The sequence below is a fragment of the Strix uralensis genome, chromosome 8 (assembly GCF_047716275.1).
Source record: "Strix uralensis isolate ZFMK-TIS-50842 chromosome 8, bStrUra1, whole genome shotgun sequence".
NCBI classification, from domain to species: domain Eukaryota; kingdom Metazoa; phylum Chordata; class Aves; order Strigiformes; family Strigidae; genus Strix; species Strix uralensis.
In genome coordinates this window covers 6495236-6522053 of record NC_133979.1, presented here as the reverse complement: position 1 = coordinate 6522053, position 26818 = coordinate 6495236, and the positions used below count along the sequence as shown (strand labels likewise).

Sequence of the window (26818 nt, the reverse complement as noted above, 5' to 3'; positions counted from 1 at the left end):
CAGAAATAACCTCCATAAACAACATACTACCATAATAATGAACACCTGAAAATAATGGGATTTTTAAAAAAAATTTAAAAAGCAGCTTTGGTAATGCCGATAAAACATCAACCACACATACTGGGAAACATTAACAAGTCAGTATTTGCTAGCAGATACCACAGGGTTACCACAGTAATTTTCTATGTATAAACACAGGAAAAAGCAGTCACATCTCACCTGCTGCTCCGTGGTAGCTGCTGGCAAAGGCTTATTCTTTGATGCCACTGTGCTCTACTATCATAGCAATACTCAGAATGGGTCCTTTTGAATGATACTGTCAAGTTCAATTTCAAGTGACAACTGATTCTTACTACCTTGCAATAACAAACTCATATTTTAGTATCAGATATGCAGCTGGAGAGCACTTGCTGCCTTTTAAAAGTACTTATACATGTTGAACAAAACTGCTGGCAGCAACACATATTCACAGTAAACCACCAATGGGTTTATCAAATATCTTTGATTTGTTTTAGCAATTAACCAGACTTGCAGGCACATACTGCTATGTATACACTCTCTAATCTTAAATGTTATCCCTAACACTTAACGCAGAATCCCATAGCATGGCTAGAACCATCCCCTATAAGCTCCCCCACACCAGAATCCAAAGTCTGCTTTGTAGGAAAAATAACAGCTATCATTTCTTAATCTGCAACTTTCTACAGAAGGCCCACTGCACCTCAGAGCCGGGGCAGAAGCCTACACAATGCTATCTTAGGCCTGGACTTCTCTTAAAACAAAAGAAGCTGCATGCTTCTCTCTGAGAACCATCTAACACGTTTTGGAATTACGTCTGGACCACCAACAAAGCTGTTGGAGAAAAAGGGGAGCGGCGTTGTATTACAAAGCTTTTCCTTACAGTTCCTGTTACTAGTTATTGGACATCATTATGGCTTTTATAACGATGGCAGCGTAAATCAGCAGGCAAAGGCTGAATAGAACGTTCTATCCTTGTCTCCCGATGAAAATTCCTGTCCAAAGAAGGGATAAAATAATAAATTTGTTGTAAAGAATCACTTTTTTCCTTGGGTTTATTTTGGTTTAATTTAGCAGAATGCGTAAAAGAAGGATTAAAAAAAAAATCAAAGCCAAGAAAACCACAAAATCCCCTTAAAAAATTAGATTTATGTTCAAGTTTGAAATGGCATAAACAGGCATTACAAACATCTCTGTTCCAATCAGAGTAATAAAAATTGTCTTACAAATTATGAGGCTATAAAAATTGAAGATGACTGTTTCTGCAGTCCAGTTGGCTTGTGCTAACTTCAGTATTTGGTGTTCAAATGTAAACAGCACTGCTGGTTCTTCACGTGTTGCCTTGTCACTTAGGCTTGCCACTGACAGATCACAATGTATGTAAGGGGGAAGCACATCTGTGTGGTTGCTCCCTCAAACTGTAAAGCACTCGAGCTGATCCCATACGCAATGCACGGGGATAGAAACAATCAGAAAGATATTTCCAAAGCAATGTGCCTTTTGCACTGGCTGGTACTAAAGGGAAGCTTACATTCATCACAAGGAAAATTTAGGGGAAGTTTTTGCCTTAAAGAACCATTTTGCACATCAGTGTCTGCTGAGATGGAAATAATTTTAATCACATATTGTGGAATGAAAGAATGTTTCAGAATCCTATTTTTCTGGCTGTACTGAAGTGGGCATCCACTATCTCAGCTCATAATCTACAAAAAAGGGCAAAACTTTCATAATAAAGCTGCTGTAGCTGCAACAGCACAAATAGAACAATCCAAACCAGAATGGCTTTTATGTCTTGTATCAGGAAGACTTTAGATCTGCTACACCTGAGCAGGGCAATGACAGCCCTGCACCCCGGTGTAGGTCATTTGTTCCACATAAGCATGTCTATGTATGTATTTATGCAGTACCGCCCAGCTGCCTGTGCAGCAGCATGCTACTCTTTCTTACACCTCCCATCCTGCCCATTAGTCAGATGAATTATTTTAACAAAAGCTTATTTACACCAGCAGAATATAAATCCCATGCATAAATGCTCACTAGGGGTGGGCACTGCCCCGAGCAAAGTCTCACCAGGGATGGCTGTTGGACACAATATTTATCCCAGACACCCAGAGCCTTCAGCGCTCATCCCCACATGGGGTCTGTCCCAGCAGTGGAGCCAGGACTCATAAAGGGGAAGGCATTTTGTCTTTCTCCCTCTGGCATAGCCCTGACAGGCCATAGCCCTGCTATTCTTTTACATACCTTCTCAGGCAGGCAGTAGGATCCAGCGTCCTGCTGTCAGCAACTGCTAGGGATGTAAATCCCTCTCAAAATGAGGGTTAGGGTCCAGTTCTGCAGCAGTTCACATGAAAGGCTAAATTCAGACACCACAAAATCAGCTCCTTACAATTATCTCAGAAGTACAGGAAAAAACGATACATATTTGACCTATGTCTGCTGGCTCCCTGCCTCCTACACTCATCTGCAGTATATAGAAGAGAATGAGCACATTAAGATGTTAAATGTGCCTGGCAGCAGGTGAATGATTTAACTGTGACTTGGTAACATGTTTTGCAGAGGCAGTGGGATTTTGCATGTAAAGCATGACTGTGGTTCAGGGAATATATATACCCTTTGTTTCTCCAAGAACCAGGCTGAGGGAAGGGGGCAGAAGGAGTATGCATGCGTACATACATACATGTATATGCTTACCATATATATATACACATACACACATGCATGCACATATATATGTATGTATGTTTAAAATATGCCCAGAATAAAATACAGTTGTCTAATGAAATCACTGAATTTTTTCTCCATTATAGCAGCACTGCCAATCTACCACCAGGCATTCCATCTTTCATATAGAATTCGGTAAACATTTCAATTGAAGTCTAAGACCCATAGCCAAGGTATCAATAACAGTGACATATTATGAAACTCATTCCCTTTCCCCCTCCCCTTCTACCCCAGTAATAACTGTCAGGCGATCCTGGCAGTTTCACAAGCATAGCAATGATTCAGCTGGCAGATTTCAGCGGATTATTGTGGCCAATTTGGAAAAACACTCTAATAAGCATTACTTTCCAGAAACCAATATAAATCTGGAAGAGGGGATTATTAAACCCAGGGAAACTATAACAAAAGACATTAATTGCATTTTTGGAAGGACCTTTTGAATTAAATTATTACCTGCTAGTTTATAAGGCAAATATATAGATAAAAACCACTACCGTGACAAGAATTTATTTATATTGGCCATGTATACTGTAGGAAATTTATATAGAAATATAATTTACACACAAACACTATGCTCATTTATGGCATTATGTAAGCAATACATTCTGTTATATGTCTATAAGTATATCTTCAGACAATGAGGATTAAGTTATTTACTCTCACGTACACACATATGCACACAAGTGATGTTAAGTAAAACAAAAGATCAACAGTAGGAAGTGATCACAATGACTTATAAGCCATGTGTTTGTATATCTGTAAGTATATTTTAAGGTTTCTAGATAGTCTTACAACAGAATACAGCAGTTTCTTAAACTGGGTCTATAGTACTTGGAAAGATTTTCCTAACTTGCTTCTCATTTGCTGCTTATGTGCAATATTTAAAAATCATCAGCCTGCTCCAAAATCTGTTGAAGTATATGAGGAGCTTTCTCTTGACATCAGTAAATGCTGGATCAGGCCATTAATATGGAAACATTAATCACTGCCTCTAACTTTTGTGTCTTTGGGGATTGTGTGAGAAGAACGATGGAACAACCACAAGCCATTTTGGAAGTTCAAACACTAAATGACTCAAGGATTCATCCCACTGTTGAATAACAGTTTTGAAAACAAAATAATGTATTCTTACAATTATATGATGTAACCTCTGATTCTCTTATTTTCCTTGTTGTGAGACTGTTAAATTGTATACATGTTCTTCACATTTTGTCTGCATTCTCTTTCTGTTTATCTTTCCAAACACGTCATGTGTAGCTTTGGAAGTAAAGGAGAAACTTTTTCCCTTCACAATGAACTTCATTCCTCATTGGAGCCAGTGCTCTAGAAGGCTTAATAAGGCAGCAGGAAGGTAGTGTGATGAGCAAATATTCAAACAGCACAAGATCATATAGCCCACATATGACTAAACTGGTTACAAAGACTGCATTTATTTTGATAACTCAAAAAAAGAGATACGATTTTACAGTCCATTATTATTAATGAATAGACCCGGAACAAACAAAGGAAGCCAAGCTCCAAAAGAACTACTGCATAGGACACTGCTGCTAAAAGCCAAAGTGCCAACCAAAGTGGTGATGAGATCGGAAATATCCAAACAAAACACACGCAGTGACTGCAGCTGAGCCACAGGACTCCCACACAGCTACCTTTTGCATTCCTGAAGGCAAAATAGAGCTTGTGCCCTGAACCCAAACACGTTCAGCACCTCTCCTGTGCCAAACATCAGCCCCGTCTACCCTGTCTCTGGTATTTCCAAGTCTGTATCTTACTACCATGGGGTCTGAGAAACCTTTAAACTTCTATAAATGCTCTTCATAGGTCCTTTCCTGTTCTCAACCAGCTCCCTCCAGCATGCCCATTACAAAAGATGGGTGAAAAAGGGGTATTTGAACCTTCTGCTGACCTTGGCAGTTGACAAGGTCTCACCACACCAGCACAGGGGTGAGGCTGCCCCTCATGGATGCTCACTTGCTCATGATGCTGTGGCCACCTTGCAGGCCTAACTTTGACACCATCAGGAGCATGCTGAAGGGGATACAACTAACACATTGGCCTAAGCACCACTACCAGCTGTCAATTTTATTAATTCCTGAATTAACTGATATGCTGCACTAATAAATAATGAATGGTCCTTTTTCCACTAACTCTTAATTTTTTGTTTCCTGGATACCCCAAGACCAAAAATTAAAACAATCACGGTGGGGTAAAGTTAAAATTCTGCATCCACCATGAAACAGAGAGGACCAGATTTACAAAGAAAGGAAGAATAAAGGAGTTGTCTCTCTCTCCACTCCTTTTAGCACTGCATATCAATACATTCCAATCAGACATGCACCCTCCCGGCCCAATCCCCAAAAAACAGCCAGGCGTGAGTAGTCTGCTTAATTTGATGAACACCTGGCTTTCAGGGGGATATGACAGGCTGTAACAAAAGGCTCCAATGTCTTATACTGTTTTGCCTTAAACATTGCTGTAATATGCAATTACCATAGAACTCACTGAGAAAACAAAGTTCCTGGATGATTCATGTTGCATATTTTCCCTAAACCTGAGCTAAAAACTTCAAAGCCTTCCAAACTGAATCACCAAACTGAACCACCCTGTTTTCAAACACATGGAGCAACTCATGGAGAGCAGCATTCAGAGGTACTGTACAATGGAGCTGTGTGCAGTACAGCAAAGCCCAGTGAAAGTCATCCACCTCTGCAGCAGAAGCACTCAACATCTTGTGAACCGGGGCTTGACTATTAAGCTTGTATCATTCTGGCCTTGGCTGTGCTCCCGCTTGTTTGCGGTCAATGGGAATTTTGCCCCTGCTTTCAGCGCAGCTGAAATTTGCCTTTAGGAATTGGCAGAGGCTTGAAGTTTGCAGCTGGGAAGGCTCCATGCAGGTGCACAAAGGATGGAGACCCTGCTTTCCCTGGAGAGACCACAGCTGGGGGACACCATGGGGAAGCAGAGGTGTCTCACAGCTTTGCACAGTCTCTGGCTGCTCGAGAGCGGCCAGGCCACAGCAAAATGCCGACAGAGCAGCATTAGCTACAGTCCCACCTGGGAGTTGCAATGGCCACTTTATGGCTGCTCCAGCCCATCCAACAGCAGAGAGAGCTGCCTTCTCATCAGCAAATATTTCTACATATTTAACAGAATAATCAGCCTCTCTGCTCTCAGCCCTTTCCATCAACTTCTCTTCCCCTCACATAAGCCCAACAACCTGATAGCTAAATGATGTGTCTGGAATTTCTATAATAACATTATGAAACATTTATCAAAATTTATCAGCACCAGACTCAGGTCATTAATGAACCACTGTACACTGATAAATGTTGTAAAGAACTGGCAATCAGGATTTAAAGGCTCTCTGTTCTTCATCCTTCATAATCTAAGTTAAAATTGGCTGCAATCAGTCCTGGAAATTAGACAGTCCAGCTACAGTTGTTTACTAGTAACTGTATTTAAGCTACATTTGCCAGTATTCTATATTTACCATTTTCTTAAGTATACACTGGTGTCTTTGACTCCATGGAGGGACAGAAAGTTGAAACAATGACAACATTTTCAGTGCAACATTGCAATCAAAAGCACTCAATTTAATATAGAGGTTCGATAGTTTGCTTTGTCTAAGGTGGCTATTTTGCACACAGTTTCTTTTTGCTTGAAATGGTTCCTGGGCAAAGCACCATAGATTTAGAATGATACGCTGCCATGTTTTTAAGGAAAATATTGTTTTGTTTAGGCTACAATTAGATGCTTTGAAAATTTTTCTCTGGCAAACTGAGACTGAAAACTCCAGAGTCAATTTGTTTAGTGTGAACTTGAAGCAACATCTATCTTAGTAAAGAAACTTTTACAACAAAAAAGCCTTCATCATAGTAAGACCTAAGAGCTTTCCTTCTAAAAATGTAGGGCTGCCATGCAATTCTTAACGCACACCAATTCACAAGGCTACGAGCCATGTATTGTTTGGAAGCCATGGGGGTAAATCAAATTATCATGAATGACACTAATGATCTCATACTTGCCTGAGCATAATGCATATTATATAGTCTTGCCTTTAGGGATTATTTTTTATATATATAATTAGTATAAATGGCTCGCTCCCTCTCTTTTGTTGGTTTCACAAAGAAATGCACTCAGGTACAGTGTCTGCCTTTCCCAGGTTAATTATGTGAGGCAAATCGGCCATGCCTATCATGTGAGAAGTCCCCAGGTAATGCCTTGGAAAGGCCTGAGAGCAATAAATGGAGTAGTGTATCATAAAATGCATATGACTACCCTCTACTGGATGGAGCTAGAGCAGCTGAGCTGTGTCAGTGGATCCTCAAAGCCATGATTTAATAGAAGTCCTTTTACACTGACTGGGATGGGTTTGGGTTTCCACAGAAGTGAATCTAAATGCAGTTGTCAAAGGGAATTCCTGGGCGATCAGGGTATGCTGTCCTTGGACAAAGCAAGCATTTCTGCTAAGTACAGGTCAATTATAAACACAACATACAAAAAAGCAAAGGCTGTATAATGAGAGAGGACAACCATCACAGACTTTCAAAAATCCAAATGGTTTCTTTGCCTTGCAGTTTTCTTTCCCAGCAAAATCAGGCCAGATCCCAGCTGGTAAAAACTGGCAAATTTCCATTAGCCTGTGGGTCATTAACTCCGAAAAAAGGGCAGTTTCAAAACCAGTTTTGTGTATAGTGTTAGTTTCTGTCAGCGTTGCTATAAACAATCGAAATTGAAAGTATCTGTGATGACTACAATACCCATTTCTTTCTCTTGCCATTCAGCAATATGTTCCAACACAGATTTTCCTACAACAATTTACACTATCAGAGCCTATATCTGACAAGCTGAAATATTCAAAACAAGCTTAATCTACCTTCTAAGTCTGCACCACCGGTGTTACACAAAGGTAGTCCTCTATTGTCCACCTATAACCATTAGACATATTCTTAATGGGGGTGCTTTCACCTGCTAAAGGCAACAACTCATTCAAAATGGCTGGTGCAAATCCTAAGAGCAAATAGAGAGTTGGTGTGCTCTGTACTTCCTGATCAGCAAACACCTTTGCAAGGAATCTCAATCCATGCCAAATGTAAACCAGGAAGGGAGCATTATCATGCTTTTCATTATCTTCCTTTTTTGCCATGTCTATCATGCTCAAGAACGCAAAAAAATTGACAAACATAAGTCCAGGTACAGTTTTAGCAGAGGAGATGTCTAGAAAGGAGCTGGCTTCTTTCCCTCTCCCCAGGTTTTGCTTAGCATCATCTGATTGCGATCCCGTATCTGTGCAGCTCCCACATCCTGAGTGCAGCTGTGCCCTGCACCCTTCCCCAGCCAAACCAGACCAGTCCCCGGGGATCTGGGACACTGATCAATGCGCACCAAACAAGCTTGATCCGAAACTTGAAATTTGCTGCCTGAACTTTGAGGGAGTTGGACCAGGAATCTTCAGGTGAAACTGCTGTGTTCAACAGTCTTTATCTGCCCAGTTTCACCACAGAAATAAAATATCCACATGTCATGGCACAGTCATTTCTGGCACAATGGTCTATGCAGTACCTTAGCATTCACTGGAATCAATAGCGAAGCTTTCATTCATGGTGAGGAGAAACTTTCTGTTCTATAAAGGTCAAATCTGGGAAGGGCAAAGCAAAACAAAAGGTATCTTTCTTGGCAAACTGACTGCTCTAGCCAGTCACCCCTGATTTCATACTTGCCAGTGTGCAAAGCAAGCATCCGTTTGTGAAATGGTCTGAGACTTGCCTGGAAGAGGGAATGGCCTCAAGCTGCGCCAGGGCAGGGTCAGACTGGCTCTTAGGAAGTGTTTCTTTCCAGAAGGGGTTGTTGGGCGTTGGAATGGGCTGCCCAGGGCAGGGGGGGAGTCTCCATCCCTGGAGGGGTTGAAGAGTCGGGTTGACCCAGCGCTGAGGGATCTGGTGGAGTTGAGAACAGTCAGGGTGAGGTTCATGGTTGGACTGGAGGATCTTCAAGGGCTTTTCCAACTAAGGTGATTCTGTGATTCCAAAGGGCAGTGGGGCCCACATCTCAGGGGATGCAGAGCACCATCTCCCTGCATGGTGACTATCCCCAGCTACCTCATAGCAACATCAGAAGGACAAAATATACAAATAATATCACAAGTGTGCAGACACCTGAAGGCTTCAACTGTACTCCTGTAACCTGCTAATGGAGTTCATTCTCTTATGCCTAATGACACAATCAGTTTTCACAGAATGGCAGAAACCAGGAATAAGACAATTTACATTAAAAATTATTTTCTACAGTGTATTTTCCATTTTTTTGGACAGTCTAGCTTATATTATTCATATAGCTGGGCATCTGCTATTTCCACTACAAAAATATTCTACTGTAAAATACACCTCATTTTTAGGAAACTTTTACTGAAGGATTAGGTTTAAATTTTCCTTTGCTTGATTTTGCCTCATCACCCCTACTTATTTGTCTATTCTCTTCTAAACAATCCCTCCCTTTCCTTGTTCTCCCCACCCCAGCCCTTGTTTAATTCCTTTAATCTTTCCTTAAAAGACTGTCTCTCTGTCCCCTTAATAATTTTTTAATTTCCCATCCTTTAGGTGAGTGCCAAAGATGCTAAAATGAGAGATGGATGCTTGCCATAAAGGAACAGAACTCCTGTAACTCCAGAAGAGTTGAAATCATGAGAACTTGCAGGCCATTACCCCATTATGTGACTGGTATTTTTACAGCACTAGAAATGAAGTAATGCAGCTACAAATATTCATGTTTTAAACACGCTGTCATTCTAGTGGCCCAGCTACAAGTTGCCTGAAAGGTACTGATAGAAGGTTAGGGATATCACAGTCCACAGTTAAGAACATCCATGCTTCACAAAGGTTCCTTCCACTCTGATCCCTTCAACTTTGCTCAGTGTTAAAAAGTCTTTCCTTTTAAAAGTCCTAATTTTGCTGCTTTTCAATATCTATCTGTGAGGAGAAATGGCAGAGAATCCCTCACCTGGCCTTTCCTGTGATGTTTTCTGTGTATTTCTGTTACCTCTCCCTCTAAATTCAGCACTCTTCACACCTGGAAGTATTTCTGATTGCCTCCTTTCAAAATCTGAACAAAAATGGTCAATGATCATCTGAGATAACTTGGGCATATCATTTCAGCCCAGAAGCAAGATATGTACAAGAGGAGGTTTGCCAATCCGAAGTGTAAAGCATGCTATTTAGCATCTACCTGGCTAAAAGATTTACACTGACTAAGCTAGTGGGCTCTGTGCATCTGATCCATATGTCTGGTTTCTCTGTGTTTGTTGTAATCTTTTCACTCCTTGAAGACAAAACACAAGCTAAAAATGTTTAGTTAGACCAAAGCATTGTAAACAGTGAGCTCTGAGATCATCACGACCATGCAATTAAAAATGTCATTATGTTTGAGGATATGCAGGAAGATAGAAGTCTGTGAATAACTGTGATAGTTTGAAATACTTTCACATAATCTGCTTTTTTCTGCTCTCCCCACGTCTTGTCTGAGGAGACAATTTATTGCATGGAGGCAAGTCAGCAACGTGTCAAGCATTAGATGTGGTTTTGTTGAGAGCACCCCACACTGAGTCAGGTCTACTGCTGTTTTTCTGTGAGTACAGGCAAGTACCACAAGGTATATCTCTTGCCAGATCCCTTCTCCCTGCAGTACTAGAATGTGTTTTCGGGCATCATGACTTGTGCTATTCCAGGAGTAGCCCCCTGGCCCTTGTTTTACATGGAGACAGTGTGCTCAAGATCTATGGGGAACCGGGTTGAGACTATCTCTTTATAAGGGAAAGCAAAGCAATTCCTACAGCTGGTCAGTTCCTGCACAAAGGCAGACAAATGTAGTTGTACCCATTTTGAAATCAGGGGAAAGAAGGGCAGGATTTGTTTCGCATGACTTTGAAAGATCCTGACTTACAAGTCATAGTGTTGATGATACACCTTTCTTGAAGGCACAGACATAAAGGTGTCCTGTGCCTCTGGGTATACTGAAGGGATTATTGTAAGGTGACATGATACCTGGGATCGCAGATGCTGGGCTCAGTGACCCAAATGGCCCTGCCAGCTTTGCCCTGTGTTTTCCTTTTTGTAATACTCCATCTTCCTCACCCTCTCACTGAAACAAGAGTGAAATCATATCAACATGGACACAGCAGATTAGTTTTACAAGGTTCCCACCAGTCTGACATTCATCAACTTTCTAATCTAATAGTAACACAATACCCTTTACAAGTACACGTTGAAGCAGCATGCTCCCAGTCTGAGTCCAGGGGCTGAAGGTTAAACTGATACCCAGGTCCTGCATTCTACCAGCTGCTGATCGACTAACGTTATTTCTGACATTCCCAGGGCCTGGCAGCCCTCCATGCAAGGGTTAAAGGGAAGTTGTAAGCAATGGTTCTAAAACACTTGGAAGAATCTCCTTGAATCAAAACCATTTCATAAAAGGCTCTCTGCCAGGCAATAAAATATTTTTGATGGACTCTTATTTTATCATTACCCATGTAAGAAAAATGTATTGCAAGAATCCCAACACAATTCAGGGAAGTAATCATTTGCAGATTTAGTAGGCATTCTCAATTGGCAAAAATGAAAGATTTATTGTAGGGATGATGAAACAAAGAGCAGTTGTGCAAACTTTACTGAGCTGGATTATGAGAACATGCTTTTTCCATTTCCCACTTTTAAATGCCTTGGATGCAGTTTCAAAAGAAAGATCAAGATCAATTATTTAACACTGCAGCCACACTGTACCTGAGTGTAGGATCTCTTCACACATATGGTATCTGTACACAACAATAAAAGGAGGAGATGGAGGGAAGACTGCTATAGACAACAAAAGCAGGCTTTGAAATAAAACTCATATTGTTCCTTGATGCCACAACCAGACCAGGGATGTAAATAGAAAAGTCAGGCAATGACAAATGTCTGTGATGTAAATGCACAGCTATTTGAAATGAAGCCCCTTTTGACTTCCCCAAACACAGAAAATACAGGTGTCTTTGAGATAGAATACAGGGCACTGAATACTCTATAATGGCAACATTTTCTTTGAAAGTCACTGCAGAGCTGAATAAAATCGTCATCTTGTATACCCTTACTCACATGAATAATGCTCTGAATTAGAGGGTGAAGTAGAGGTGGAAGAGAAAACACTCTGGGAAGGAGGAGGTCTTTTTCTTGCCTTTTCTGCCAGGTACTCAATGTGTAACTTTTGGCACTTTGTGGCTGACCCATTCTGGGCTCATGTACCCTGGTGTAAATTCAGGTTTTCCTTACAATTACACCAGTGTAAACAGGGACAGAAAGTAGCAGAGTAATTTGTCTTAATTCAACTGTATCTAGAGCTTGGACACAAGAGTTTCACTGCGCAGCAAATGCCATAGGCAGGCAGAAGCTTGAAAGAGCTTTTAGATTCTCAGCAGAAGGAACGTTTAGAGACGTAAAATAGCATTATGGATGTGTTATGTTATTGGCCTCACTGTGATTATTCACCCTTACTGTGCTCCAGAGAGATTTATTTCATTGTTCTTGTGAGGAAATGGAGATCTAAGGTCAAAATTTCCACAAGTGCTCATGAAATTTCAGTAACTCAGTTACACACTGTCTGGTTTGAGAGAAAGAGGACCTCAACTTCCAAGGTGCCCTGTTAGAGCAGGGCACCTCGAAAATAAAGCTATCCAAACCAGGGCCTGCTTTTGAAAATCTTGCTCAGTGTGAGTTGTCAGATGCCAGAAGGTCAAGTTTTGATATATTTAGTTTAAATAGCACATTATATTTTTACTAGGCCCACTGGACTACTTGCTAAACAAGTCAGTGAAGGTTTCAGAATCTGGCCCATTGTGGAGCTCAAGCCGATATAAACACCCTGCGCTGTGGCACGATGACTTTTTATTTCTCATCCGATTGTTAAAGGCTAACTGTTGCTGGTTTGCCCCGAAGTAACAAACAAATGCATCACATTTAGAACTGAGATCCAACTGCATAAATGACTGTATAAAGTTTTTAATGTGCACTAAATTCCTCTTTCTCCCCTGAGACTATACTATACAGCCTCTGTGCTGCCTGCAAATGCAGATTAACATTTTTATTAAATGACATATGTTTCACTAATATAGAGTATTAAAATGTATTGGCCTAATAAGAAACATTAATGAGTATATCGTTGGCAGAGTTTTTAAACAATATTTAATTTTACTGCTTTTTAATTTGACCAAGCCTTCTGCCAGGTGATTCAAACTATTTTCCTTCTTGAGGTTAATCGCTGTTCAGAAAGGCTAAATCAGTGAGAGTTCGGAACAATTCCATGCCATTTTTAATAATCCCCACAGAACACATACACAGAAATAAAACAAAGCCAAGCACTTAACCTCAAGAACACAATCTCAAAGACTTTGTTTAAAATTTTAGGACTTTCAAGCTTTAGGACCTTCTAAATGACAAGATTAATAATATTCAGATGCAAATTCTTTGTTAAATGACATTTCAGGGGGAAAAAAAAATCTTCTCTCACTGCTCCTAGGTATTAGGTAACTGCAGACTGCCTTCAAATCACTGAATGCAACCTTCTTTCACAGATCTTCTGGAGACAACTCACCCTGCCAAAATGATGCTGGACCCTGCAGAATTATAGTTTTAGGACCCAACTGCTGGACACATCTTTTGAGGTACTCTTGAGGTGTATTAAGACATTCCTACAGGAAGCAGGTAATTCACAATTATATTTACTGCTCTGTAAAACTTATGACTAGAATGGAGAATTCATCTGACTAGTTGAGGGTGTATCACTTGATCTTTACTACTGTGCAGATTCATATAGTGAAACTGATGGATGATGCACTCCCAGACAGGATGCATAGTGAAAAAGAAATCTTGTCACACTTTTGCTACATGGGAAATGGTGAGCTACAGAAATCCTTAAGAGTTACTGCAAACCCAGTGCTGAGAGGCTGGAAAGCCTTTCCCCTTTTTTGCATCTTCAGATGTGATTATCCGATAGAATTCATTGATCTGCATGGCAAAGAAAGTGATCTTGTGCAGCTGGAATGAATTGGGAGTTAAGAGCTTGCAAGATATCTTCAAAAGGTGATGCCCCATGAGAAGTTTACAGATCTGTGCTGAGACTGGGGTTTGAATAAATCTACATGTGGAGTATCATCCAGACCCACGCCACAGCAGAGCTGGAAATAATTCTGAGTGTCTTAAAATGAGAAAGAATCACTACTTACTGAGTTTTGTGGGACAAGAGGATAAAGATAAAAACATGGTATCGAGATGTCATTTTTGTGTGCAAACTGGGCAAAGGGAAGGGAAAGGAGCCTAGCAGAAACTTTCCAAAAAGACCTGGGAGACATGCCTAGAAGTTTGCCTGGCAGCCAGACATCGTAGATCACAACTAATAAATTTCACTTTTCTAAGCTGGGCATACTTTAGCCTATATTATTTGACGAAGAACATGAATGACTTTGCTTGGCGTGGAGGAGTTCTCATACAACTACGCGTTCTACATGCCACAACAGTGCCAAGCAGCAGAGTCACTGTGGAGAACCATTTTTAATACAAAAAATGTTTCCTTCCTTTAAGATGTTCTCTGTCAATCTAAGCATTGTCAGGTAGTTTTCAAAAGCTCAGAGTGTTTAGGATTCTGACAAATATCTGCTCTTTTGTAGGACAGTGAATCATTTTCCTTCTACTCAAATCATGTCACAGTTGGAATTGTGGTAAAAAGTATGTATTTCAGTAGCCAAATCAAAACACTGAAGAATGAAGAAAAGATAAATCAGTCCAGGATGAGTTGAAATATAATTGTTTGGAGGACTGCACTAACAAAATAAAAACACTGAATAAATCAAATGGGGAGAGCTTGTAAGCAACTAAAAAAAGCATCTTTCTTTAACACTTTTTTATTCTGAAATGGAAAGTAAAAAAAGATGAGTTGAAATACAGAAATATGTCATTATTTGCAAAATAGTACACTGTTTAGAAAATGTCAATAGTAACAAAAATCTCCAGTCCTGTTCCCTGTCCCCCCATCGTTTTGTTTTCCAAACTGAAGGTGACCCAGATTCACTAATTGTTTTCTTCTCAAAGCTCTGCTTTACAATGATACTACTACTGGTTTGAAAAAACTGGCACAGAATACCTAGTAAAATTTCTAATGTGGAACATGGAAATGAATATCCATCCTTGTGTCACAAGGCTATCTGTTCCCTAAACCACCGTCTGCTTAGTCCTATCACCTTACCTGCAGTAGATACTAAGTATTATTAGTGGAAATTATCCAACACTGTGAGAACCATAATAGCGGCAATTAATTACAGTGTATTCTATAGCAGTGAGTTTCATAGGGTGAGTACCCCCTATGTTGTGGTGATATTACTGTTACTATCCCACTTTGCTTCTTACTTAAAAGACTGAATGGACAGCAATATCTACACACAGTGACCAGCTCTGTATAAATATGCCAGGAAAACTTCAGGATAATTATGTTTTAACCATGTACCAAATTACTTAATGATTTATCAAGTTACATGAAATAAAGCCTTGTGGAATGAAAAGTTCTAGTAGGATATTTACTTCGTTTGTATTTATTTAGATTTATGTGTACAAAAAAACCCTGAAAGCATGGCAGCCAGACCTAACCCATATCAAACTGCTGGAAAATAACAAGAAAGGCAGCCAGCCCTGCTTGGTCAGAGTAGAAGTCCATCTGGCCCAGCATCCTACACCTTTTTCTATCAATCTGATAAAGCAGATGCACCTCACAAAATGTCCTGAAGGTCAGCAATCCCAGGACTGCATTGGGAAGCTGATAATCCCTCCGGGAAAACCCTGGCAGCTACTCTCTCTGCTGCTCAACTCAAGCAGGCAGGTCTCAAGGGCCTAAAGCACCAGACCACTGCGCCATACCATTGCGTCTGCGCTAAAAACTGCAGATTTGCATTTCTGTTCTACTGAAACATGGGACAATCCCACCCACAGCAGAATCTAGGCCCAGTAATTTATCCAGCTTTTGCTCTGCCAGATTTGCTAGTGTGGAGCTCTCCTGTGGAGAGACAAGAGTTCAAATTCACCAGCTGCCACTGGGCAAACTGACACAGTGCCAGTCCTACAGCCATTTGCCAGCCTGCCCTCCAGTGCTGGTGCACGCTTAAACCCGTTTGTACTGTCATGTAATCTGTAGTGGTTTTTGTAAACAAACAAACATTGTATTTTCACAAAACCACTGAACTGCTGTCTACTTCTCTAATCAGTCTTTTTAATGCTACAGTTCCTTGACAGTACCGGGAAATGCCATCAGAGACCTAATAAAAGAGAGATCTCTGGTGAGGCAGCTTTGATAGAATGGATGTTTCCTACTATTGACTTCAAAGAAAAGAAAGTGAGGCTAATATTATTGTTGTTTTTTTAAAGCACTCCTTTGGCATCAGTGCATGACACCCTCCACTCCAAAAGCTGAAAATACTTTCCAGACTTCCACAACATTCCCTCGAGTCAGGCATGGAAACTTATTGTTTAGGTGAAGTAACTCAAAAGCATGTAAGCTGGTGCATGCAGACCTATTTTCCCTGCAGATGCAGGATTGTCCCTTAGACTCATCTGTAGATGTAGCCTGTAGAGATCTCATTACTCACCACGCGTTGCTAGATACATGCTCCCCACTGACCGCAGACAGCATAATACTTGCTATCTACTGAGAACAGAAATTCCACATTGGTTTCCTTAGTAGCAGAAGCAATAATACTAATCTGCTCAATAGGCCCCTTTCTCCTGTAATCATAATAACCGGGTTGATGCCCATGAAGTGTTACAAATGTAGCCGAGCCTTCTGAGGAATGTTTTCACAGGTTTATGACATGTCAAACCACCTGTGTCAGAGATGTACAGTAAAAGTAACAGGAAGTTCAGCCAGACCACTATGTTTTGCGTAATCTGCGTAAATAAAAATCTCTTTCATAGGCAAATTGCAAATGGTTAGTTTGTGTGATGTAGTGATTTGAACACAGGATCTGCGCTGGAATGCTGGACTTGCCTAAAGATGCCTTCAGGCAAGTTACTTCTCTTTGTCTCAATTTCCCCATGTTTAATGCAGTACCTACAGTGTCTCACCCTTAGGGATTCAAAAGAACTGATTACAAACAGCACAGGTGCTGAATTTCACTGTGTACAATACAGCACACAAATCATTGCATCAAGGCTATTCTCAAACCGAATATATTGCATATATACAAGAAAAAAAGATTCTGCTTCAAAGTCTTAACTACGTAGGCAAGAACACAATGTGACAGACAGGTCTAAGAACATACTCAAGAAGCATTTGTTTCTTCTGAAGTACATGAACTAGAGACGTTAACAAAGACGTTATTATCACTGTCCAGCTTCTTTCAAGGATATCACATACATTATGATATCCCATTTCTATAAAAACTAGTTGCATATGTAGAAATTACATGAAGATAAATATATTTACCTTGATCATGTCTGTGGAGGCCTGCAACATAGGTTCCCTGAGCACATATTCATGCAGTGATGGGAACTTAATTTTCTACTCTACAAAGCCACAAGAATGCAAGAGGGTAAACTAATAAGCCAAGTATGGATTTGTCCAAATCAAACAATTCTAGACAACTAAACGAGCAGCTCTATATTTACATTTTCAAGCAGAAGCTTAAACTGAGGATGCAATATCTGGAGATCAGCAGGGTTCTACCCACCAAAGTATTGGAAGAACTGAAAGACAGCAAAAGATGCAGCTATGAGAAACTTTTTATTTTAAAATAAAAACCATTTAAGCTTGCTAATTTTTGCTGTCTCAGACAATCAAAATTCCAATTGTCTGGGACATGAAATCTAAAAAAGCATGAAATTAATCTTCAGAAGTTAAAGTCTTAAAGGCATTGCATCATTATTTTTGTTGGATATATTTTTGATTATAATGCAGATGAACCCCAAATTTAATAAAACTAAAATAACATGAGTTAAGTATGAAACATAACAGGATATTGCAAAGAGATTAGGTAGTTTCCTTTAGACTACTTGCAGAGCCCAAGGAAAAACCAAACTGAGGGACACAATGATGAGAAGGCACCACTTAATTAGAATATTTAACAGAATATGAAAACAGAATACTCATAGTACCGGTTTTGGCAATGAAACACAGTGAGCAGAATATGGACCCAAAACATCAGTAGTTCTCTACACCAGATACTGTTTTGCCTGTTGACTGTCTGTAGTAAAGAAAGAAGCAGGCTAGCTAAATTTAAACCAGCTGTAACGATGAGAGTGTTACAGTTGGACTGAAGGAAGCTTACCTCATGAAAGTATTGTGGAAACTGCTGTTGGAAAGATAATAAAAGGATTAACTGCAGTTTTAGTGAACCATTTACTTTTCAATCAAAATGTCTCATGTATTTCCTGTTCTCAAGTAGCTTGAATTCCAAAATTCCTTTGTCTATTACAGTACATAGTAGCAAAGCCTGTCATAAGAAATTAATAATTTTACATGGAAAAGTACTTTTATGTATGAGGGCGGGGTGCTGCTCACTGTTAGCTTCTCCTGAGCAGTTCAATACCTAGTCAGCCAGTAATCTTACAGAGAGGAACAAAATCAAGGGCTTAAAAAGAAAGTACAATGGGTAATTGTGAACAGCGAAAGAAAATCTCCACTACAAATACCAAGAGATGTAAAGTTACTTTAACAGGGCTACAGCAAAAATGAAACAAAATCTCAGACCTCTATAGACAGCGATTGAATCGCCTTCTTAATTTGCAGAAATAACAGCACAATTATTACCACATCAAAAGAAAAGCCATCATTTAAAATGACATGACATCACTGCATAATGAAACACTGCACAGTAACCCTTGTTTAAAGTGGAATGGAATTTGCTGGGCAAATAATCCCCACTTGATATTAATAACCTTAAGGAGCCGTGTTGCAGCTTTGAATCTTGTCCCTGCTAGACCAAGGTCTTTCCAGGGTAGAAAACTAAATTTGCAGAGAAGACATATTTTTGATGTGCTCACTTGGATCCAGCTTTACTCCACACAGGATTCCAGGTAGTAACATCTAATACGTGGATACCACTGCTGACAGTGGAAGACTCTTATTCTGGGAACAGAAGAGTTAACTGCAAGTTGTGTCATGTAAAGCTCCTAATTCTGATTGGGCCATTCCATGTATGGGAACAACGACAATATCTGCTCAAATAAAACAGATCTTTATGTAGTTTACATGCCAAGGCTATATACATGTGCCATGAAGGCTGTCTGCAATATCAGATGCAAAGGTTTTTCCAATCTATTCACAAAGTTAAACCTTGAGATGTTATCAAAAGCTGGTTCTTTAATGCAGATGAACACAATTAAAAGTAGGAAATTTTTAGCATTTGCTAAGACATTGCATGATTTAACATTTCTGGTTTATCCAGTTTCCTGTAGGAATGGGAATGTAACATTAGAAATCTGCTATACAATACCTGTCAAATATGCATTTTGCAGAAAAAGACAAAAGTTCCCCTACGCATGGAGTCAACTACATCTTTCAGCATCATAGTAAAGCTAATCAGGGTTTCACGTTTTAAGTATTTCTTTTTAAAACTGTGAGATAAAAGTGGGAAGAAGACTGATCTCATTGCAGATGATAAAAAACACTAAAAACAAAAAGTAGGCTAAAATAAAATCTGTAAATAAGGTTTCACAGCTTACTTATGCTTTTGTTTGGAGAGAAGCAACTAACTTGCATTATTCTTTGATGATTTATGACCAAATAAAAGATATGCATAGGAAGTTAACTTCTTTGTACTTTTACAAATTGCGATTAAGCTACTTCTGGAAAGGAGCAAGTCAGTTCTTTCTCTCAAAGGAAAAAGAAACAGGTAAGTCTTTGAGTGTTTCCATTTTATCTTGGACAACTTGATGGTGTTCTCTAAATACCTGCGTTGTTTCCAGTATTATTTTAGGGAATACCTGTTGATCAGTGCAGACATTAAGGTAATGTTTTTCATTTATCCAATAGAAGTAAAAAGATGATCAGGATGACCACTTGCAGAGAAAATTTTTCTCTGTAAAACATTTTGAATACCGTTGTTTTGTTCCTTCTTCCTTTCACGACCATTGCAGGCCAGCAAGCTTTTTCTTGAACAAATGAAAAAAAGTAAGCTTTCTATATAAATAGTCTTTCCTATTCCTCCATAGAAAGCTGCAGCTTGCCATGGAAAAGTTTGTCTTGATCTAACTTTCTTAAAGCATTTTCCATTATATCATTCTCTGATCAAAACAATAAAATAGACATATAGTAGAAAATTCTGCCTATCAAGAACCACAACCTGCTGACATAACCATTTCCTTTGTTTGTACTTCTTTGTGTGTGTGTGTGCGTGCGCGTATGTGCATGCATGCACACGCATGCGCATGTGGGTGTTACAAATAAGACTTTCCAAATTTCATGGCCCAATTTGGAAGCTTATGTCAAACTTGTTTTGCTTCATCTGTTTCAGTCAGGGTCTTATATCATTGTTGTTTCAAACATGTGGAAAGCTTAATGGAAGTCATTAACTTTTATTTTAGTTTGGCCATATTGTCATCATGGTGGGCAGATGCAGAGATGGTGTTATTCCCAAGATCCTCTTTTTGGAACAGTGATGTTGTTTACATCTTCTTGATCAGAAGAGAACAATGGTTTTTACTTATTTTTAAAGCTCTGTTTTGCAAATTAAAAAAGCCCCTAACAACCTTTGAAAATGTAATTAAAGATATTCCTTTTATTCTTTTAACTGTCAAAATCCTTAACAAGTTTCTTTTTCTTTTCTAAACTACCATTTGAAACTTTTGCACTCACAGCTCTATGGGTTATTGTTCCGCTGAAGGAATGAAAAGAATTTCATTAGATGTGTTTTATATTTCTTGATTAAAAATGTCACCCGAGGCTCAGTGACTTTGTTTTACGTTAAATGACTGCTGCGTGCTTTGATCATCACTTTATTAATGCTTTAATGAATATTAAAAGAAATAAAGCACTGTATTAGAAGTTAAGCTCTCATATAAGGAAACTGAATCCCTTTTCCAAGAACTACAGTATTTCTTACTCAAACATTTCCTTCTAGATTAAGGTTTTCTCCAATTACCCTTTAGCCTGCTGCAGACTAAGTTACAGGAAAGCACAATTATATTAGAATAAGATTGAAGAGAGAGCAAGAAAGAGAGCAGAGTAGTATGTTTCTATTCAAACAAATATATTCCAGACTTACCATGCACTTGTTTGGTTTTTCTCCAGAATGAACCCTCATATGAATCAGCAGTTTGTAACGAGCATTGAAGGGTTTATATCGGCGGACACAGCCTGCCCAAAAGCAAGTGAAGTCCTCTCCTTTCCGCTGGTCAATGTGAGTCTTCTCTATGTGTCTGACAAGTTCGTCTTGTTGGTCATAAGTGGCACTGCAGTCAATCCACTGGCAGACCTGTTTGCCATTGCTGAGGTCCTGTTCATCCCCATCGCTGGGCTGAAGGGACTTTGGAGACATAGAGGCGTGTAAGTGAGGCAGTGTCCCTTGAGCCTGGCTTAGCTGCTGGTGCAGATGGTAAGGGGGAGGCAGCCCTTGATGATGTCGAAAAAGATCAGCGGTGGAGGAATAATCGTCAGCCGGTTCTTGTTTCAAGAAACTCACCTTCTGGGTGCTGTGCGAGGTGTTTTGATGAGGAATGCTAGTACCATTCATCATAAGGCTGAGGCTTCCATTCTCCTCGACTTGCTGCATTTGTATCTGCTCACAGTCACCTCTGTCACATTCAGCAGAAATAGGTACAAGACATGCTGGAGGGGAGGGAATACTGCAAGGGTTTCCAGGCTGAGAGCAAGATTGGGGCCGAGAGGATTTTTGAGCACTGTGATGACTGATCTCCACAGGATGAGAGGAAATGCCAGCTGAATTAGTTCGCAGTCCATTCACACAGGTGACCAGTGACGTCTGTGATGTGCGGATGATAGCTGTAATATCAATTCCTTCAGCTGAAGACGGCACAACAGAGATGCATCTCTTCTTCAGGTTGCTTGTTTGTAGCCTGGCCGAGTGCTGAGGGGTGCCAAGTGACAAAGGACCCAGGGAGGAGCTATGTTCATTATTAAACAAGTAGGATGAAAGTGAATTTGTAAAGCTATTATTCATTAGGTCTATTTCAGGATGCAGACTACCGGAGGCTCTCAGCTCCATCCCCTCCGTAATCCTCCTATGTGTGGAAGCCTCAGACAGAACTTTATAATCACTAGGGCATTCTTGTTTAATGTGCTGAGCCGAGTGACTTCCATTCAGGCATGGAGCAGCAGAATCTACTGAGTCTTGAAACCTGGGTGACCTGTAATACAGTTTTCATTAAGCATCACTAAATGCCACAGGATTTATGATTCTTGTACAAGACACAACATTTGTTAAGCCCTGGAGAATGGAAGCACTTGCTCTCTGCTGAATGTTGCCTGTCTAAAGCAGCAATTACACCAAAAAAATTCTGCAATGCTTTCTCTACAACCCTTGTAAAGGCAGCATCGTTTTACACAGGATTACTTTTACACAGTGGGTTACGCGCAGAACAGACAATCTCCCCTCCACTGCTACGGGCTGTTCATCAATCACAATCTAGGTTTTCAATGCATAATAGATCGGGCAAAACAATAGCTGAGAATGAAGTTTGAGAGCTTTGGGCATTTCTGAATTATTCAAATATTGGCATTTTCCTCAGAGCACGCTGGGAAAATGCCTTGGCATTCTTGTTCACACAAATCAAAAAAGGCTAGCTGAGCTTTGCTTACATGTCAGAGAGATGCTTTCCTTCGCTATACTAAAAAAGGAGCAAGATCAATGGGGAAAAAAGCAATACAAAGAAAGAATGGCTTGCTTTCAACCAGTGGTCCAGAGTCAATGAGAGATCAGCTGAGTATTTACTTCTAAGAGGTCTATAAAAGATAACCAAGAAAAGTTCACAACCGGAAGATTTAAACTGGCAGTCTACATATTCCCATTTTCATCTTTCATATTAAAGTCTACATGGGTCTGCAAATCAAAAGAAGATTGTTCTGCAGAAGTGATTTTCAATCTTTTTTGATGTGTGCTGAATCCAATCACTGAGGAAGCAGAACACAGGCATTTCAGAAAAACACTGCATTTAGGAAACGTTTCCTCCTAACATTTTCTTCCAAGCAGTTAGCAATTGGTTTATGCCTTAAAATAAAATATTTTATCTCAGCTATAAATATTTAATGTGGATGACCCAACTGTGTGTTTTTTCTTGGGACCAGAGGGTGTTCCTTACATATCCCTAAAGCATGAGAGGGTTTAACCTATGGCTTAATAAAGCAGTGATGTGCCAGACTGAGAAGAGGAAACAGTACATCTGTGTGCAGGAAAGCTGTACGTTAACTAATAAACCCTCCAGAGAGGTTCTCCATGGCTCTTATGCTGACATGTTCCACTTAAATGAATTTTATGCTTTTTTGATGCTAGCATCACAAAAGCTGAAGAAAACCTGGCCATTTGGCAACTTGTATGTGACACCGCAGCTAAGACAAATCTGACACATTTTAAAGCATGAAACACATATGCATAAGGTATTTTGGACATATACATACATTAAACTGCAAAGCTGCTGAATAAACTGCATTTATTTTACAACTTAGATGACTTTATCACTATTATTTTCATTAATCCACCACTAACATTAAGACGGGAAACTGGAATGACTTCTAACACCTCCTTGGTAACAGCTCTCAAAGAACTACCAATTAGAAGAAACAAAACAGCAACAAAAACCTTCAAAAAGACTTCCTTCCCATGAAATTAAGGTTGTCAAACAATGACACCTGTCTGAGACACACAACTGGCAACGCTGCATTCACTTGTGACAGGTTTCTAAGCTCCAACAGTTTGGAGCCAGTAGGGCTTGATATAAAAAAACCCTTTAAGGTCATGAGAGAAGTGAAATTCCCCACAGTTCATCGCTATAGAACAATCAGATCTTACATTTGCCACCAGAAATTTAAAAAGAGTACATTTAAAAATTTTAGAGGTTTCCATAAACCATTAGTTATAATCTCTCCCTTTAGGTTTACAGTTGGTCTCAGGGTAAACTTAAAGCACCTGGTTTTGCAGATGGCAAATTTAAAAAAAAATCGCAAACCCAACAGTATTCATACATTATTTTTTAACATTTACAGAACCATATGTCTGTAAAATATGTGGCATAAGCATATGTAAAAACCTTTTATTGCACATGTTTGGGAAACCCTGCCCTGCTTGCATGTAGCTTCGTTACTCAGTAGAAAGTGTGCTGTTTTAAATTCATTCTGAGAAAGGTTTTACAGCATACCATGCCAGGCACAATATTTCCTATTACTTAGTTTCTTCTGTACGAGAACTATTCTAAATAATTCGGTTTGTATCATAGTTCAGTGGTCCCAAAGCCTCGGGCTAAAGTAAACACAACACATTTCTTATATCATATAAAGCTAACCCAAGCCTTACGTTTCAGCCTGTGATAATTGGTGTCATATTATTAAGCTTTATGTAAAGCTCCCATCTCGCCAGAAATCCGTGTGAGGAGTTCAAGCTGGAGTTAGTTCAGAGTACCTGCAGGATGGATACAAATATCCCTGTCCTAAGAAACATTAGGTTCCCAAAACTCCCAGCAACATCAATCTGCATTTCCAGCACAAGACCTTACTCAGAGTCAGGACTGTATTGCTGTGATGCTGCAGTGCAGAATGAGAGATAACCAAAAGAGAGGAGTTTTGAACAAAATGGCAAGCTGAAATACCTTATTTCAAAAGCAAATGAGATGAAGGCACTGAATTCATGCTCCCCATTGCCACAGCCGTGTCTTATCTATGCTCTGCCTCCATAATGATAAGCATGGGCTGCTTGTGCAGATCAGAAGCAAGTCTTTTCTGGGAGCTACAGCTTCCTCTGTAGTCCTGTACATTTAAATACATTATATTATATACCCTGTGTTAGTTAACTGCTGGGAGAATCTGGCATTCTTTCAACTTCCCAGTGTTTGAGTGTTGGGGTACTTAATGTCAAGGTTGCATTAATGCAAACTTTCTGTATTCCTGGCAGAATTTTGCCATCACTGTTGTCGGGAAAGCACTGCTCGTTCCTCTGAGTCCTGGGGGCTGGGGAGAGAATGGGCACAGAAACAAAACTGATATGAGAGAGACACAAGGTGTCTGGCATTCAACTTGCTGGGTAGCTCCTCTTATACCCATTGACTATTTGCTCCTGTAATGGCAGCTTGCTGTTACAACCAGGGATCAGATTCCAGGCCTGGTACACACAGGCAGTGCTAGTTGTAAGGATTTCAGAATCTCTGGACAGTAGCGAAATATAAATGCATACGAAACAAACAGCCAAGAAGAGGGCAAGAGGGACAAAGGATAGCGGGACAGTGTAAAGAGCACTGCGTGGACATGCAGATCAGTATGAGCAGCTCTGGGGGGCCTCCAGATGAGCAACCCTGGAAGGGAGCAGGGTCAGCAGCAGAATAAACCCCACAAACCTCTCTTCCCAGGGAGCATTCATGTAACCAGGGATGGACAGTCTGAGGCAACAGAATTGCTGCTTAAGCACGTGAAAGCTGAGCATAAGGCCTTTGAAGAGTAACAGCAGCCTCTCAGAGGATACTAAGGCAGCGTTTCCAAAGAGACTCCCTTACGTGGTAATTGGAGCCAGAGCACGAGGCCAGTAGCACCACGCCAGAAGTGCTGCAGTTCCCAACTGCCCTCAAAGGAAAAGATGACTGTGTCTGAAATCTCCAGATTATTTACAAAACATACATGCCTTCAATTGCCACTGTAAATGTGCAATCAGTGATAACTGACAGTTTTAAGAAGCTGGAGGGGATTGTTCTGCTGCGCATCCAGGGACCCTTTGCAACACTATCTGACTGCTCTGATGTCTTCCCTGGGTTTTATATGCCAAGCACTGAGCACAGTGTGGGCGGGTTTGCTGTGTCTGATAATGGATTATTTGACAAAAGGCCAACGTTAGCTGTGTGCTGACTCCAATTGTGGTAAAGAAGGTATTAGGACTTTTCCAGAGCCACACACATTGCATTCACCGATAGCATGTAGTAGCAATTATGTTGCACAACTTAAAAGCTATTAACTGAGTGGGGAAAAGGGGCCAGGAAGAAGAGGAATCATGATTCTTGGATTAAGGCAGTCATCCCTAGTATACAGTTTCCAAAAGAAAGTGATTCAGGGAGAAGCTGAAGGGGATAACCAGTTTCAGTGCACTGAGGGAAAAAAAGGACAAAGCCAATCATAACCCCAAATCCTGAGGGAGATTTTGGATTGCTAGGGGAGGTGCCCTCTGGTTTGTTTGGGTTTTCCTCGGACATCACATATCCTAGAAATGCAGAGTTGTTCAAAGCTCAACCCAGAGAGATTGTTTGTATTTGTATCTCCCTTTATTTCCATTCTGGTCACTAGAGCTGGACAGAACAACCAGATAGTTTGTCCTAACTCCTGTGTGCTCAGACATCTGTCCACTCCAGCCCTACGTCCCTCATCTATTTTGATTCTTCTCATCTAATGAAGCCTGAAATCTGGGGAGGCACAGAGCACCCTTGGCCCCCATTGACTTCACTGAAACTTGATGGGCATTCACCCCCACCTCAGTTACGTTCTCCTGTTTGCAGATCTTGAGGGAAAGACCATATTTTCTGATACTTGCTTGTCCAGAACCTTCAGCATTACAAACACCATGAACAGAAATCGTCCCAACTGCTGTCCACCTTCTCTCACATGCCAAGGTTTTGTCTGTACCATATGTGAGTAGCACGGTGATAAAATTAGACACTGTCTATGAGGCCCATAGTGCAGAGCTGGGCATTAGCTTTACCTTGCAAATCACATGCAGAGAAAAGCAGTATTAGCCAGGTGGACGTACAAGCAGAGCATGCCCAGTGGGACACACAGACAACCTGTAAAGGAATGGAAGGGTCCTTCAAGATACTCTCCAAGATGTATCTCTTCAAGATATATCTCCTTCAAGATATTCTGCTTAGAAGCA

At 40.3% G+C, this 26818-nt stretch overlaps 1 protein-coding gene across 2 annotated transcripts in view; it reads right to left on the bottom strand.

The window, feature by feature from the left end:
* GLIS1 (GLIS family zinc finger 1) overlaps window positions 1-26818 on the bottom strand; it is a 205912-nt gene that overhangs the window by 82845 nt on the left and 96249 nt on the right. For both annotated transcript variants that reach the window (XM_074877165.1, XM_074877166.1), the window contains exon 3: window positions 21008-22109. In XM_074877165.1, coding sequence (XP_074733266.1) covers window positions 21008-22109 — 1102 coding nt within the window. The remainder of the gene's footprint in view (window positions 1-21007; window positions 22110-26818) is intronic.